This window comes from Humulus lupulus, chromosome 8 (genome assembly GCF_963169125.1).
Source record: "Humulus lupulus chromosome 8, drHumLupu1.1, whole genome shotgun sequence".
Lineage (NCBI taxonomy): Eukaryota > Viridiplantae > Streptophyta > Magnoliopsida > Rosales > Cannabaceae > Humulus > Humulus lupulus.
The window spans coordinates 17,377,162-17,392,491 of NC_084800.1; the positions used below are offsets into that span (position 1 = coordinate 17,377,162).

Here is a 15,330-nt window from a genome sequence, read left to right on the forward strand (position 1 = left end):
AGCTGAAATTCTGCTGGTTTTGGTTGTTAGAACTTAGGCATGCATAGATTGGTTTCTAGGATTGGTTTTGAATGTTTAATGGGTGTAAGAATTGGTTCATGAGTTTGTTAGAATGTTTAGGTTGTATGGGTATGAATTTTGGGCTTAATTTTGAGATTGGGTGAAGTTTGTGGTGTGAGACATGGGGTTAAACTTGGGGAAAACTTGAAGGAAAGGCTGGTTTTTCTGGGTTGCAGGTCGAGTCGCGGCCCTAGGAGGGGCATGCCGCGGCCCGTGTGCACACGAGGCCTGGGGAAGCCTCTGATTTTGGGGTGCACCGCGGCGCTTGACTAAGCATGCCGTGGCCCGTGTCTCTTTCCAGGGAGGTGTTTTTGTAACGCTGTGGATAGCCAAGACCGTTACACTGTGTGTTTGTAAAGTGCTAGACTTGCTAATCAAGTCGTTTAATTAAAAACGTGCTATTGAAACTATAAAGGAACTAGGGTTAAAATGTTGTGGTCTCAAAAGTCACATTATTCATAAAGAGACGTTTCCTGTTTACACGGGATCCCAAAAATATTAAGATTAAAGACCGTTTACAAAAGACATAAGGTTTAAATACAATATCAAGCCATATTAAGGCAAAACAGACAGTTAGGCAATCCCTGTCTTGATCCACTCCTCGACCATGGCAATCGAACAGCTGGCTATGTACATTCAACCCCGCAGCTCTCCATCTCAGGATTGGTCCAACTTGCCTTTGCCTTTACCTACACCACGTAGCACCCGTGAGCCAAGGCCCAGCAAGAAAACACAACAATAGAGCATAAGCAATCAACAGACAAATCAACATCTCATATCGCATCACATATTCTTAACCATATCAACATTCAGAATAGTCAAGTATTCAGCATACTAAACATATCAATTTATAGCATACACCAAATCACATACGATAACTAGGGTTAGCGCCCTCAAGCCGCACCCTCCGTTATCCCACTGACTCCGGCCCGCTTAAACCGAGCTCAGTGAATATTAAGCTGTCCTTGGCTACCAGTGGCCAAGCCGCGCCCTGTGCGCAAATATTGTGTACGACACCCTTAGGCCGCTTTCACATGTCCCATGTCATAATACCATCATTGACATAATACAAGTATCGAGAGCACTTAGTCCCATCACAAACATATAACCGGGTGCAGTTTTCTTACCTTTCAATTCGCTAGTTTTGATCACTTGACTCCTTGAGCACGATCCCTCTCGAGCCCTAGCGCTCACCTAAACACAACCATAGACCAAAGTCATCACCAAACCTCAAGTCCAAAACCTAGCCTCGGAACCAATCCCGAGCCCTCGGGAAGCTCCAATTCCACCAAACGGGGTGGTGGAATCGAACCCCAAACCCTTGGTCAAAAACCCTTGCAAACAACCCTAAAATCCCTTTCTGGAAGCAGGGTAGCGCCCTCCTACAAGCAAAAGCAAAATCCCCCAGGAAGCATGGCCTAGTGCTACAGCGCCCAAAGGCTAGCGCTGTAGCGTTAGTCACAGACAAGCAATACCTCAGTTTTCCTTCATGTGATTTCCTCGAACCAAACTCAACCAAAACCTCTCCAAACCTTCACCAAACTCAAAAACAACCTTATTAACACACTCCACTCATCCCAAGCACCCCAAATTCCCAAAACTTAAGCACATGCATCCCTAATCTCAAAATTCACCATAGCTACTCCTAGACATCAAAACTCAGCAGAAACCAGCCAAAACATCAGAGTTAAAAGCTTAGAATTTCATACCTTCAATGGGAATTCGATTTCAAGAAAACCTCTACACCTCCTTATCTTGCTCTTCCTCAATCTTTGGCCTGAATTCCCTAAAATTCCCATCAAGTCCAGCTTATGCACCATAGGTCAAAAACTAAAACCAGAAACTGAAGAAGCTACAAAGTCTTACCTCAAGTGATGGTGTGTTCTTGCTAAACCCCTGCCAATTCTTCAAGCCTAGCTTAGGATCCTTGATGCTCAGCCTAACCTAGCTCTCCTCTGAGCTTGCTCCAAGAAAACCCAAGAAAAGTGGTGAGAGAACCACAAACCAACCCTAGAGGAAACAGCTCTATTTTCCTCCCTTTCTTCCCTTTCTTTTCCTTCTTTCTTCAGACTTCTATATTGTTCTAAAATTCCCACTAAGTATAAATCCTTAACTTACTTATCTCTGAAAATCCAGTTGACCAAAACGCCATCTCTATTAATTCTAAACCCTTTAGTCCACTTAGGGCCATTTTAGTCATTTTACCCCAATTCCCGCTAACTCCTCGAGTGTCTCTAATATTTTCCCGCTTACTTTCCAATACCTAATTAATCACCAATAATATTTCTCAATGTCAAAATAGACTCCAATATACTCACTAAATTCCCGTTTATACCCCTAGGCTCACCCCGAGCCGGGTATAAATCCCCGCCATGGCTTTTCCGCTAATCTGCTCACTAGGATCGTCTCGAGTCACAGATCACATATATATCCACATAATAATGTGGTCTCAACAATTATCACATATATCAATACAGTTATGCCCATAATGGCCAAAATTACGATTATGCCCTTCTAACCTAATCAGGGCCTACACGCATTCTAATACACATAGTCATGCATCTCGAATATTCAAATAGTCATATAACATGCTTTAAATCATAATCATGCATTTTACTCATTAAAGTCACACATAATTCTCATTATGCCCTCCAGGCACACTAATCAAGGCCCTTAAGCATTATTAGCGAATTTGGGTCGTTACAGTTTTTCCTCTGTTTTTAGGCAAGCCGCGGCCCTAATTCAAATGATGGGTGTTTTGTGGGTTTTTGGCTTGGGGAACCCAATTGTTAAGGCTCGGGATGGATTTTATCACCCAGATTGATAGAATTCAAGGTTTCGAGGATTAGAATGGCAACGCGAAGTTATTTACTAGAATAGAAGTTGATGGATGGCTATTGTTGATGCATTGTGGCAAGGTCTTACTGCTCAGGCTCAAGATTAGGATCGTGCTCAGGATCGCTTTGGATTGTCAGCTCAGGACACCCGATAAGAGAACTGTTTGTACCTGTAGAGCTATGTGGTGTATTGTATTCTATGTATTGTTTGTTATTGTTGTGTCATATATGTGAATATGACTGTTCGGCACGGATCGGAAGCGACAGAAGTCGGGAGAGGCAAGAGCCGGGAGCAGCAGAAGTCGGGAGAGGCAAGAGCCGAGTACGGCAAGGGGCTGGGAGCAGCGTTAGCACGTGGAGTGCGAGTTGCCAGGGCGAGACCCTCAAGGATACCTGGGATGTCCTTAAGGTGTGGACCACGAACCCAGGGCTTGGTAAAGCGCTTGGGACGGCATGGCCGCTATGTGCTTAGCCTGTTGGCTGCTTTAGTATATGATGTGTTTGTATTGAGCTACTGCGTGAACATACAGTTGTATTTCTACATTGTCTGGTTATTGTGCTAATGTTATAATCCACTGTTGTATTAATAGGCAGTTATGCTATTGTGCTTTTGAGCTGGTCTAGATGTTGTGTCTTTGAGCATGCTACTAGGCCATAGTATTTGTTTGTTGCTCTGATTGAAATTCTCTTGTTGGACCTTGGCTCACGGGTGCTCTGTGGTGCAGGTAAGAACAAAGAAGCTGGATCCTACAACCATGAGTTGGAGAGCATGGAGCAGTGTGTACATGTTTGGCCTGCTTGGCCACCACGACTGGGGTATTTTAAGGAACACGTGGTAAATGTTTGATTTTGTCACCTAGGTCGATTGTACTGTATTTTGGGTTGTGACTGCTTTTCAAAACATTGTTTTGGGATCCCAATGTAATATCTTTATGAATTTTAATAAAAGACCAACCCATGTACTTAACGTTTATTAAATAAGTCTTTTTTTTATCCGAACACACTTTCTAATCTTAATCCTCGATTGGCGAGCTAATGGCACATTTATAAATCACTTAGTAACGGTTCTAAGGAAGTAGGGCGTTACAAGTAGACTCTGAAGTTATTTCCATAAGGTGTGTGGTCTGGATTCTACCTGTAGAATCAAAAGCAAAAATGCCACATCTAAGCCAGTAAGAACATTAGACACCAAATGACCTTCTGGATATGGCTCCCCTGCAAGTGCCAAGGTATCAGCCCACATTCGTTTTTGCCTCAGATTCTTAGTCATCGGCATTGTGTCTTTCTTCTCTGTCTGTAACTTGGTTCGCAGCTCATCTATGTGTGCCTTTGAATAGGCACCATACAAGACCTCAAGAGCCGACCACAGATCGGCTGCAGTTCTGCAACCCATGACCTCAGAAGCAATACTGTCGGTCATGGAACCATATAGCTAGCCCATTAGTAGTTGATCATTCATTAGCCATTGTGAATAGTCTGGATTAGCTATTGGAAAGGAAGGGGAAGAATGTGAGTTACTTGCATCTAGAAACGGTTGAGGAGAACTTTTCTCACCATTGATGAACACATCAAGACCATGACCACGGACTATGGTCGTCACCATCGTCTTCCATAGAGGGTAATTGCTGCGATCAAGTTTCAGAGAGAATGGTTGGCTCAGGGTGTTGCTAAACGGAGTTGCAATCGGAGGTTAACTTACTGTGGGCATCTTGACAATCGCAGCATTCGGAATAGTCGCAGTCGACGGTACATCGCAAGATGTGTCCCTGGGTACTGTCTCTGAGTTAGCAGAGGTTTGTTGAGTTGGGGATTGATCAGCCATGGCGTGTGCCAATCTTGCTCTGATACCAAGAAAAGAAACAATAAAAAATGCAATGAAACAGGAATTTGTAAAGCCAGCTCAATCCATACTGAGCATTTCCTCTCTCTCTCTATATATATATGCTGAAAGAAAAAAAGCAATTTACTAGCTACTACCACTAGGAGCTTGACGCGCAATAGAGTTTGTTACAAAAAGATGGATAAGAACCTATAATAAATTGTAAAACAATACTTAGAGAATGTTCTCGAATATACAACCTCATACTTACACGTGTAGTACTTCTAATTACAGAATTAATTGACTATATACAATTATTTCTTAACACGAAGTGTGCTCTGAAATTCACATGATATGCAAATTTAGTCGTTGTTATGAAATTTATAATATATTTATATTGTTCATTATTGAAAGTATTAATACTAATTATAAATTACTTTCCTTTCGTGAGTGACCCAACCCAACTAAGCATCATTATCAAGGGTTTTGCCGTTTGGAAAGGCGTGTCTTCTTATTTCCTTCTCATGGTAATTATTATTTCTTATCATAATTCATATGTGGATTTGTTGAATAATTGAAGTAAATAATAGAAGTATTATCTTGAAAAAAGGGAAAAAAAAACAATAATGAGAATTTTCATTTGATGTAGCAATTGTACACTAAAATCATAGAAACGATATTTTTTTACATTACAAAAATAAAAATGGAATGTGGTTTTTTCTGTTACGTGAAAATTCTTATAATTCGACCCAAAAGCACAAAAGTCGAGCACAGATCAAGCGAAGAGATGATGATGGTGATGGTGATGGTGATGGTCTTAGAATATGTCGAGAATCTCGAGGATGGGACGATTACAGAGGGGACAGGCACCTCGATTCAACCACATCTCTCTTGAACACACCCTGCAAAAGGTATGCCCACATGGGATGAAAGCCGCGCCTTTCTTCCTTCCCATGCACACGCAGCACACCGAATCATTCCCCACTCCTCCTCCGCCTCCTACATTCATCTCCGTCGCATCACGACCATCCGTTTCCTCCAGTAATCTCATCAGCGATACCCTCATAGGCGTTCCCGGACCCGTACTCCCCGCCGTTCTTGTCGCCGCCTCGTTCCCAGCTCCATCCCTCGCGGGGGCTTCGTTTGTTTGCCGGAATTGTCTTTCGGCGGCCAGAGCCGCTGCAAGGTTCATGCTCGGCGCCGAATGACCCGGATCCGGATCGGAGCAATCCGGATCCGTGTTGTTCTCCGGCTGATTCTGCCGAGTCCCGTTGTTTATTATGGTTTCCAGAGCTTGTCGTTCTTGATTTTCTCCTTCTTCGATGTCGTTTTCGTTTTCTTCGTCATTGTTATCTCTAACGCTTATCACTGTTGGCCTGAAACCCCACGTGGCCCCACAGCAACCCATTCCTTTCAATCCAAACCGTTCTTTCAGACTCCTCCTCCTACCTCTACCTCCATCCACTACGTCCATTTGTTCTCTCAGAAAACACAGAATCGTTCTCGCTTCCCTCTCTCGACTCAGCGATTCCTGTAATATCATACCGAGTTGACTCATTTTCCTACAGACCCAGAAGCCACAAAATCAAGAAAATGAAAATATATAAATAAATAAGATAATGTTATGAAATACAGAAAAGCAGAGATTTAGAGACAACAAACAAAACTATATTTATGTATACAGATATATACAAGACTTACAAGTTTGGATCGGAGTAAAGGGTATTGCAATGTCCATGGAAATCTCGTGAAGTTTCTTTTCCATGAATGAGGAAACACCCACCTCTAGATTAATTCACCAGAGGACAAAATAAGAGTGAAATTGCATAGTTGGTAGGATAAATATTAAATACTATTCTAGAGAGAGAAAGAGTAGTTCATATGAAGCCAACTCCGTCACTGAAAAAAAGAGCTCTTCAAAATCTGAGAAAGAAAGATAATTAAAGCAATAAAAGATGAGACAAAATAGAAGAAGAAGAAGACGAAGGAGAAGTAAGAAAACAAAAATCGAAGAGGAAAATATGGCTGCTTTACAGCTTACGGGTGTGTGTTCCCCCCTAACTGGTTTTGATTTCCCACCTTTTTTTCATTCTTCTCGAACTTGGGATCCGTTTGTGACAAATATTTGTAAAAAAATATATTTATAATATATCACTCACTTTTTTTAATGTAAGGAAATGAGAATCAGAGTATTAATTTAAAGTAGGTTATTAGACATTAGGTGAGTTGAGGGTGGCCGGCCAATATAAGCGAAGTCAAAGCCATTGAAGCCGGCGCGTCAACCGAGGTGTTGCCAAGTGGCACTTTCAATCCAATATATACTGCTCACTGGTCAGGAAAGGACAGGACTCCCTCCTCTTCACTCAGTTACCGTCTTTATCCTCACTTTACACTAAATTAACATAAAAATTATTGTTAAGTTTTCATTTTCAACTCGAAATTATTACAAAAAAAGTACTAACATTTAACAATCAAGTAAAAAGAATTAAAGCTTGTTCTTTTTTATTTCTTTCTTCTTATAACCTAACCAAATTCTTGCCGATCTGAAAACATATTTAGAGCACTGATTGCGCTATAAAGGGAAAAGATTTCATTTGAACGACAATTGCATGAATACAAAAGAATCTTTTTTTCAGAAGACTAAATGATTGATCATACTCTGTGTAACAATGTGATTTTTGCATTGGGTGGGCCTCATGTTTGATTAACATATTCTATATATAGTTATATTGATTGTTTTTTTGGGTCTAATTTTTTGAAAAGGTTGCATGCAATTATGCATACAAATATTCTGTCATCACACCATAATCACAAAACCTTAACATCAATAATGCTATTTGCTTCGAGTTAACGTATTTGATTGAATGGTCAATATTCTGTTTCATTAATAATACTTTATAATGCCATGTTAAGTATGTTATTTTATATTTTATTATTGAATGATTAACGTGTGTGGGTCAAATAGAGTCCAGTACGTAAGCCAACATTTTTTAATATGTGGACACTACCCTGATACAGAGCATCACCCATCCTCCCCAACCAAAATTTCTCACGCACGTATTAAACAATTTTTCCAATAATTAATGTATATTTTTCGAGTTGAGACTTGGAACGATACCATATTTTGTATTACGTGATAACAACCTCGTCGACGTGGAGTTCATTATTAATATCAAATTGTTGTTTATATTTACAATTTATAATTTTGTTTATTAGTTGTTATTTGTTTACGTAATATTGATCCGAAAGAATAAAACATATATCTTATCAAATTTAAATTAAAAAAATGGATGTTTGACTAATTTTACGGATAACCATCTTGTGTACATCCGCAGCAATATCACGTCTTATTTTAAAAAATCAAAACAAATGCGAATAAGACCCACAAAAAAAGTTGTTGATCGAATGATCTACTAATTTAGTTGTACTTAAATGATTAGGCTATAAATAAAATAAGTGAGCAAAAGGATGTCGATTGGCTTCGGTAAGACTAGATCAACAACTGTTGAACGTACTCAATAAAAGATTTGCAAATATTTGACCATTTTGAGCCGAAGATAATTCAGGAATCTATAATTCTCCAGGAAAAAAAATTGACTCGAAATGAAAAATTAGCTCATCCTAAGAAAAATATTTGCAAGGGATTGAATATAAAGAGAAAAAAAAAGTGTTGTTGATGGACACAATTAAACACGTAATTGACGGCGAAGAATGAGGAAACTACTTACATTTACGATGCAACTTACTTGGATGAAATGAGAAGAAAGAGAGTATGAGCCACAATAGGGAATTTAATAGCTATAGCAAAATTATAATATTTATTACTCCATAATTAAAAAAATTTGGTTTTTTTTTTATGATTTGCTTTTTAAAATATTGATAATTTAATTTTTGTAAGGACTTGTTTGGAAATAAAGGTGTAATTAATAGGTTGTGTAATTACAGTACAATGTGTGTTTGGATGTCTAGTGGTAAATTAGAATACACTTGGAAAGTCACTATGTAATTGGGAGTAATTATTCAATTTGGCGTGTTTGTGTGATTATATAATTACCCAATAACTATGTAATTATAAGTAATTGAGAGGTCTCAATTACACTCCAATTTTTATAGCTCTCATGAGAATTATTTTTTGTGTAATTATTAACTATTTTGTCAAACATGACAATATAAATTCATAAATAATTATACTATTTACATCCAAACACACCTTATATTTTAAAATATAGTTAATTACTCACATATGTAAATGTAACACCCTGAATAGTCAAGACCGTTACACTGTGTATTTTAAATAATATTGGACTTGCTAATGAAGTTATTTGAACATAAACGTGTAACTAGAAGTAATTAACGGATTAGGATTACAAAATTTGGTCAAAGGAATCTTTACTTTCATTAAAAAATTTAAGTTCGTACATGGGATCTCGAAAATACACATTTGAAAAGTTATTTACAACTCAAAAGATTGATACAAAACATGTCGGCCTAAGCGACAAAATTAGGGTTTAACCCTAGTTCCTCCTTGAATCCCCGACTATGGCGGTCGAACAGGCTGCATATGTACACGCTGCCACCGAAGCTCTCTAACTCATTGCTGATCCAACTTCTCATTTCCCTTACCTGCACCACATAGCACCCATGAATCGAGGCTCAGCAAGAAAACATAGACATGGTTATGTAAGCACTTAATAACATATTCCAGAATCTTATATGCATGCCTACCAGTAATAACTCTACTCATGCATGCATACAATCCAACTAAGTGACTATAGAGTAATTACCACTAGAAATTCAAATACACATTGTAATTGGAAAACCACCATGTAATTAGAATTAAGTGTCATTGAGAGTAATTACTCAATTTAGTGATGAATTATTCTAATTAAACCTAATTCCAATTACAGTGGCATTCCAAACATACTCATGTTTGAATTTTTTAGAAAATTACATTGTCATATGTTTTTAATTTTAATTTAAAAAATAACGTATATGACTTAATTATCAAAAAAAATTCCATACCATATTTTAGAAACTTTTAAAACTATCTCTCTATCTTCAAACTATTAGAGTAAGTTATCATATTCCGGCCACCATACTGCTACATGCGATGGACATGAGGGAAGAAAATTTGCCGATGATCTCATGGTCCAAAGCTCACTACCATTCTACGTCGAAGAAGACCACAAGCACTGATGCAACTTTGTCAGCATTTTCTGGCCAACTCCGACCACACTGAGTCTCGAGTATGTTACTATTGGAACGAGCTCTTCAAGGGGAACATAACCCAACCATTCACTCCGGCTATATCGTTGGTGTTTTTCCAACGAATTTGTGGGTATTCCGCGAATTTAGAAGCTTTTACCGGCCACATCGCTGGTTGTTTGAGCTCAATAATGGTACGATCGCGACCTACTCTTGAAGGTGATTAGTTTGATATATGGGAAGCATATGTTTTCTCGCCATTTCTGGAAAAGATGACCAGAATTAAAAGTAATTTTTTAGTTTCTTTTATATTTGATTAACCAAAAAGTGACCAAACTTTAAACTTAAACAAAATTTAATATACCAACCAACTTGATGGGTTACTAAAAAATATTTTGTCATTTCACATTTAAAAGTTACAAAATAGTATTCTAAATTAGCCTATTTTATAAAGCAATTTTGATAGGTTTCTGAATAAACTTATAAGGAAACCAAACGTTATCTTAAACAATTTTTTTTGTGTTGCATATAAAATTAACTATTTAGTTGCTTGTTAACTTGATTGACCAAAAATTCATAATAAAAAACCAAAATGTGAAATTTTTATTATAATTCGAAAGTAAATTCTAATTTTCTTTTTTGTTAGATTAATAAAAACAATATTATTATTTATATATAAATTACATTTGTGACTAAAATGTATTCAGTTTAAAGTAACTAAGAACCCGGAATTGAAATTAAATAAAATAATAATATTCGTGAATTATCAGAACTACTTCGATATCTCTTTTTTTTTAGTTCCTATCCACGTAATTTTGTGAATCCGTACCACTTTTGTTCTTCCATTTCTTTCTTTTTTTCTTTTCTTCGGAATCATTCTTTGAATTCTTTGTTCTTTAATTCGTGATTTAACTTCATTCAATATTTAACTCAAAATTACAGACGAAAGAGAAAGACTTTCGTCGGAATTCCTAGACAACACTAGTAGTACAAATTAGATATATTTTTAGTTTATATATACCTAGTTAATATTTAATATCACATATACATGTCTTTCCCCTATAACTTAAACCAACTATTCGTATCTTAGATTCATTCGAATTCTATTCTAGAATAATTCTTTGAAACATCCACAAAAATTGTCTTATAGCGAGTAGATTACACCCCCTTTTGCCGGATTATTGCCGATGTAATCATAAAAGGCTAATTTTTCTGGAATTTTAGACCAAGCTTCAGATAAACTTTGATTTTCGGCTAGCCCAACACTAACTCTTCGATATAATTCTTGTTGAAAGTATCCTTGATCCCATTGATAACGAGTGGGCCCAAATAATTCAATCGGGGTAGTTTTCGAACCATACCACATAGCTCCAGCAACTACAAAAGCTGCAAAAAAGACCGCAGCGATACTACTGGAAATGACGGTTTCAATATTTCCCATACGTAATCCTTTGTATAGACGTTGGGGCGGACGGACACTAAGATGGAATAGACCCTCCAATATGCCCAAGGTTCCCGCTGCAATATGATGAGAAGCTATTCCTCCCGGAACAAAAGGATCAAAACCTTCCACGCCCCATGTTGGATTTACAGCTTGTACCCTTCCTATTAGTCCATAAGGATCGGATACCCATATTCCAGGACCATACAATCCTGTTACATGAAATGCGCCAAAACCAAAGCAAGCCACCCCTGAGAGAAATAAATGAATTCTAAAGATCTTGGGCAAATCCAAAGAGGGTTTTCCTGTACGTTCATCAGAAAATATTTCTAGATCCCAATACACCCAATGCCAGATAGCTGCTAAAAAGCACAAGCCAGAAAACACAATATGTGCACCAGCCACACCTTCGTAACTCCAAATACCCGGGTTCGTTATAGTTCCCCCTGTGAATTAAAATTTTTCATTATAAAAAATTACTATATAGTATACTAAAAGTAACTTGTTTTATGATAAGCAATATAGTAATTTGTTATACTCTATTGTGCCTCATTAGTTCATAAAACAAGTTTGAAGGTAACGTAAAAATATTTGAATAATAAGACACTATAATATAACCTAAAAAAAAAGACTAATCATCATTTTAAGATAAAAAAATTCAAAAAATAAAATTTAGAGGTAACTCAAATGTATATGAAATAATATGCTCTAAAATTAAACTTTTTATGAAAAAGTAGCCAATTGGTAACTTATCACCATAAAAGTAACCAAAATGTTACTTTTAAAAACTCAGAAAAATCAGAAATTCGAGATTTTAGGAATGTTTCTAATTCAAGTATATTATTTTTGAATTCATGTATTTTTTGATGATGTGGTTGTTGGGTTTTATGCCCTTATAAAACCACATTTCTTATGTAATTAATTCATTATCAATAAAGTAGAATAAATCATTTTGTTCAATCAAATTGCGTTGTTTACATGTTTTATTACGTGATTAATTATTATTAATACAAACGTTTATAAAATCTCAAACATATGTATATTTACAATTATAGTGACTCGACCACAGTGGATTATAATTGTAATTACATGTTTAAAAGCATTTTGTTCTAAGATTAAATCAGTACATTGGATTTTTACTGATTGGGTAATCTACGATAAGATCTACTTACACATCTGGTGTGATGTACATCAAGGAAATTGATCAAGTAGATAAGATCGAATGTATTTTGTTACCTTGGACTGGACTGATATTGATTATTGACAAGATAAGAAAGTATCGTTATTATCTAATCTAATCATATCACCATAGGTTAATTCAATCTTAATTCTGAGTGATTAATATTCTGCTAATTGTATTATTCAAGTATTTTGTTTGTTCGTTACCAACTTACCACAACAAGAAATAAGGTTATTAGCGACGGACTGACACAACCGCCACTAATAATTTATTATTACCGGCGGACAATAGCGGTGGATCCCGCCGCTAATACCAATGTCAAAGTCGACTTTATTACCCGCGAGGTCCGCCGCTAATAAATTTTTTATTATATATTTTAAAAATTAATTTTTACTAAATTAATATTTGTTAAAATTAAATATTTTTAAAAATAATTCATAATAAAGTTTAAGAAAAGAACCAATTAATTAATTTAAACATAACTAACATTAAAATTAATGTGAATAGTTTTAATATTTATCAAACTAGTCAATATCACTATTGTCATTTAAAATAAATACAGTATTAATTTAATCAAAATACATAAACTAATAACTAAATAAAATCATTAAGGTTAATATTGCAATTATCCTCATCTTCAACATTTTGTTGTGGCTGTGGCTGTGGCGGTGAGGGCGATGGCTGTGGCTGTGGCAGTGAAGGAATATAAGGCTGCTGTGAAGATCGTCCAAGCGTGAGGTCTCCAAACTGATCCCGAGGTTGTGGCTGCGACTCGCCCCCAAACTCACCATATCTAACATATGGCTGCTGCGACGAACCTCCAACTTCCCCATACCTAACATTAAGTAGCGGATGCTGCATCGATCCTCCTTGAAAATCGGTAATGTTAAAATATAGTGGAGGAGACTGGGAAGAGCATCCAAACATATATTGGTTTAGAAACTGAGGAGGTTGTTGCGACGACACATGTGTCAGTTATGGTGGAGGAGGCTGGTACTGCTGCTGTGGCAGTGTATGAAGGTCAGGATGGGCGATGTTACTTTGAGAAGACGTACCACCTTCAAATTGCGATGGCAAATACCTCTGCAGAAAACTGTCAAACCGTGGGCCATAAAGATTACTGGGTTGCTGAGGTACCACCATCTGAATCGTCTCACGCATTGCCTTCATCATCATAGCCATAGTAGTCATATCTTCATTAGGCATAGGAGCAGTATGTGCATGGGATTGACTTTGATCTGTAGAGCTGGAAGTTGTCTTTCTTGCCTTCCCTTTCACCCTATAACCCACTCCTCTTTGGTAGTCAGATCTCTCTCTGAGTACTTTACTTAGTACCTCTTATTGATCGACCGGGGATAAATCAACGCCAGATACATTAAGAGATCCCTCACTTGCTGTTGAGTCTGCCTATCAAGATGTGACCTCTAAAACTCCGCCGCCATTTTTTCCTATATAAAGAAAACTTTATAAACAAAAATTAGAAACATTAGAAACAAGAAAAAAATACTATATACTTACATAATCTTGTTGAGTTGCCTCATTGACAAAAGATTTTGTCGATTTTTTCATATGAGCATCCCTCCAAGTATCAACAACATACGCATCTGGGTTCTCCTATACAAATGTAAAAAAAAATGTTTTAGAATATGTTATTTTATAAAATTAAATTAACATCTTCACTTACATATTCGTGACGCTTAGCTGCCATCGATTTTGTGCCTTGCGTTGTTACATACTTAATTTGTTTTCTATTTGCTTGGTTTTTAGCGAAACAAGCCAAAAATCTTTCGCTCAAAAACCATCAAATCCTCTATGCTCTCTGTGTCTACCATATTTACAAGTGAAAAATACATTTGTTACAAGTTTTTAATTTAATATCAAAAAGTAAACCCAAAAAGAGGGAATAAATGACATTTGTTACAAGTTTTTATCAGAATTGCATCTGTCTCAGCTCTCTACAGGTCAAATGTATTAAGACTCAACAACTTTACCATCATAAATACATGTTTGGAAATTCTACAAGAAGATATATGTGGATACACAGTTGTCCTTAATATAAAAAATTGTTAATATCCAAGAAAACATATGTTACCTCAGAATCTTTGGGTATATGTTGCACAACATGTATGATAGCTAATCTTCCCTCAAAGACCAAAATAGAATTTGGCATGCAGCTAAGCAGCAAAAACATTTAACAAATTGAAATAAGGAGGATGGTACCTAAAACATATCAATCAACTAAATTTTTTAACTGATATAGTTACCTGTGGTTAATAATGGAAATGATAGGAAATAGTCCAGTCCCAAAATGCTATATGCATTACAAGCAAGCTACATAGATAGAGAAAACCCAAAATTAATAAACAAAAAAATAAGAAAGAGAAAACCGAGAGATAGAAATATCACTGTCATTTACTAAAGAACAATAAAATTGCATTGCAAAATAAATAGTTATACATGCTTATAAAACTCCTCTGTCTCATTCATTTACACTAAAGTTGAATATTATATATATATATAAGTTAATAGGATAATTACATTTAGCCAACCAAAAATCCAATCCCGATTAACAAAATAGAAAGAGAGATATACATTCTTAGCAGATAGAAAGAGAGAACTGAGAGATAAGCTTCAGGCAAAGGGAGGAGATAACCGAGAGATAAGTTCAGGCGAAAGAAAATTTGTTTCACTGATTTGGGAGAAGAAGACGATGGGGGTGAATAAACCGTAAAAGTATTAGCAGCAGGGCGACCCGCCGCTATTAATATCATCCACCGCTAATAGTACT

The 15,330-nt window shown here is 36.6% G+C and overlaps 2 protein-coding genes across 3 annotated transcripts; both read right to left on the minus strand.

Moving 5' to 3' along the window:
- Nucleotides 1-5,332: 5,332 nt before the first annotated feature.
- LOC133794852 (uncharacterized) lies at nucleotides 5,333-6,981 on the minus strand. 2 transcript variants are annotated; one of them, XM_062232279.1, is made up of 3 exons: nucleotides 6,796-6,981; nucleotides 6,418-6,639; nucleotides 5,333-6,278 (listed from the first exon to the last, which is right to left on the minus strand). In XM_062232279.1, the coding sequence occupies exon 3, from the start codon at nucleotides 6,272-6,274 to the stop codon at nucleotides 5,534-5,536; it is 741 nt and encodes a 246-aa protein (XP_062088263.1). In that variant the 5' UTR covers nucleotides 6,275-6,278; nucleotides 6,418-6,639; nucleotides 6,796-6,981; the 3' UTR covers nucleotides 5,333-5,533. The 2 variants fall into 2 exon arrangements, with proteins under 2 accessions (XP_062088263.1, XP_062088264.1); XM_062232280.1 differs by having other exon boundaries at nucleotides 6,758-6,981.
- A 4,084-nt stretch (nucleotides 6,982-11,065) lies between these two features.
- LOC133795086 (photosystem II CP47 reaction center protein-like) lies at nucleotides 11,066-13,724 on the minus strand. Its single transcript, XM_062232537.1, has 2 exons — nucleotides 13,598-13,724; nucleotides 11,066-11,808 (listed from the first exon to the last, which is right to left on the minus strand). The coding sequence occupies exons 1-2, from the start codon at nucleotides 13,722-13,724 to the stop codon at nucleotides 11,066-11,068; spliced, it is 870 nt and encodes a 289-aa protein (XP_062088521.1).
- Between the last annotated feature and the right edge of the window lie 1,606 nt (nucleotides 13,725-15,330).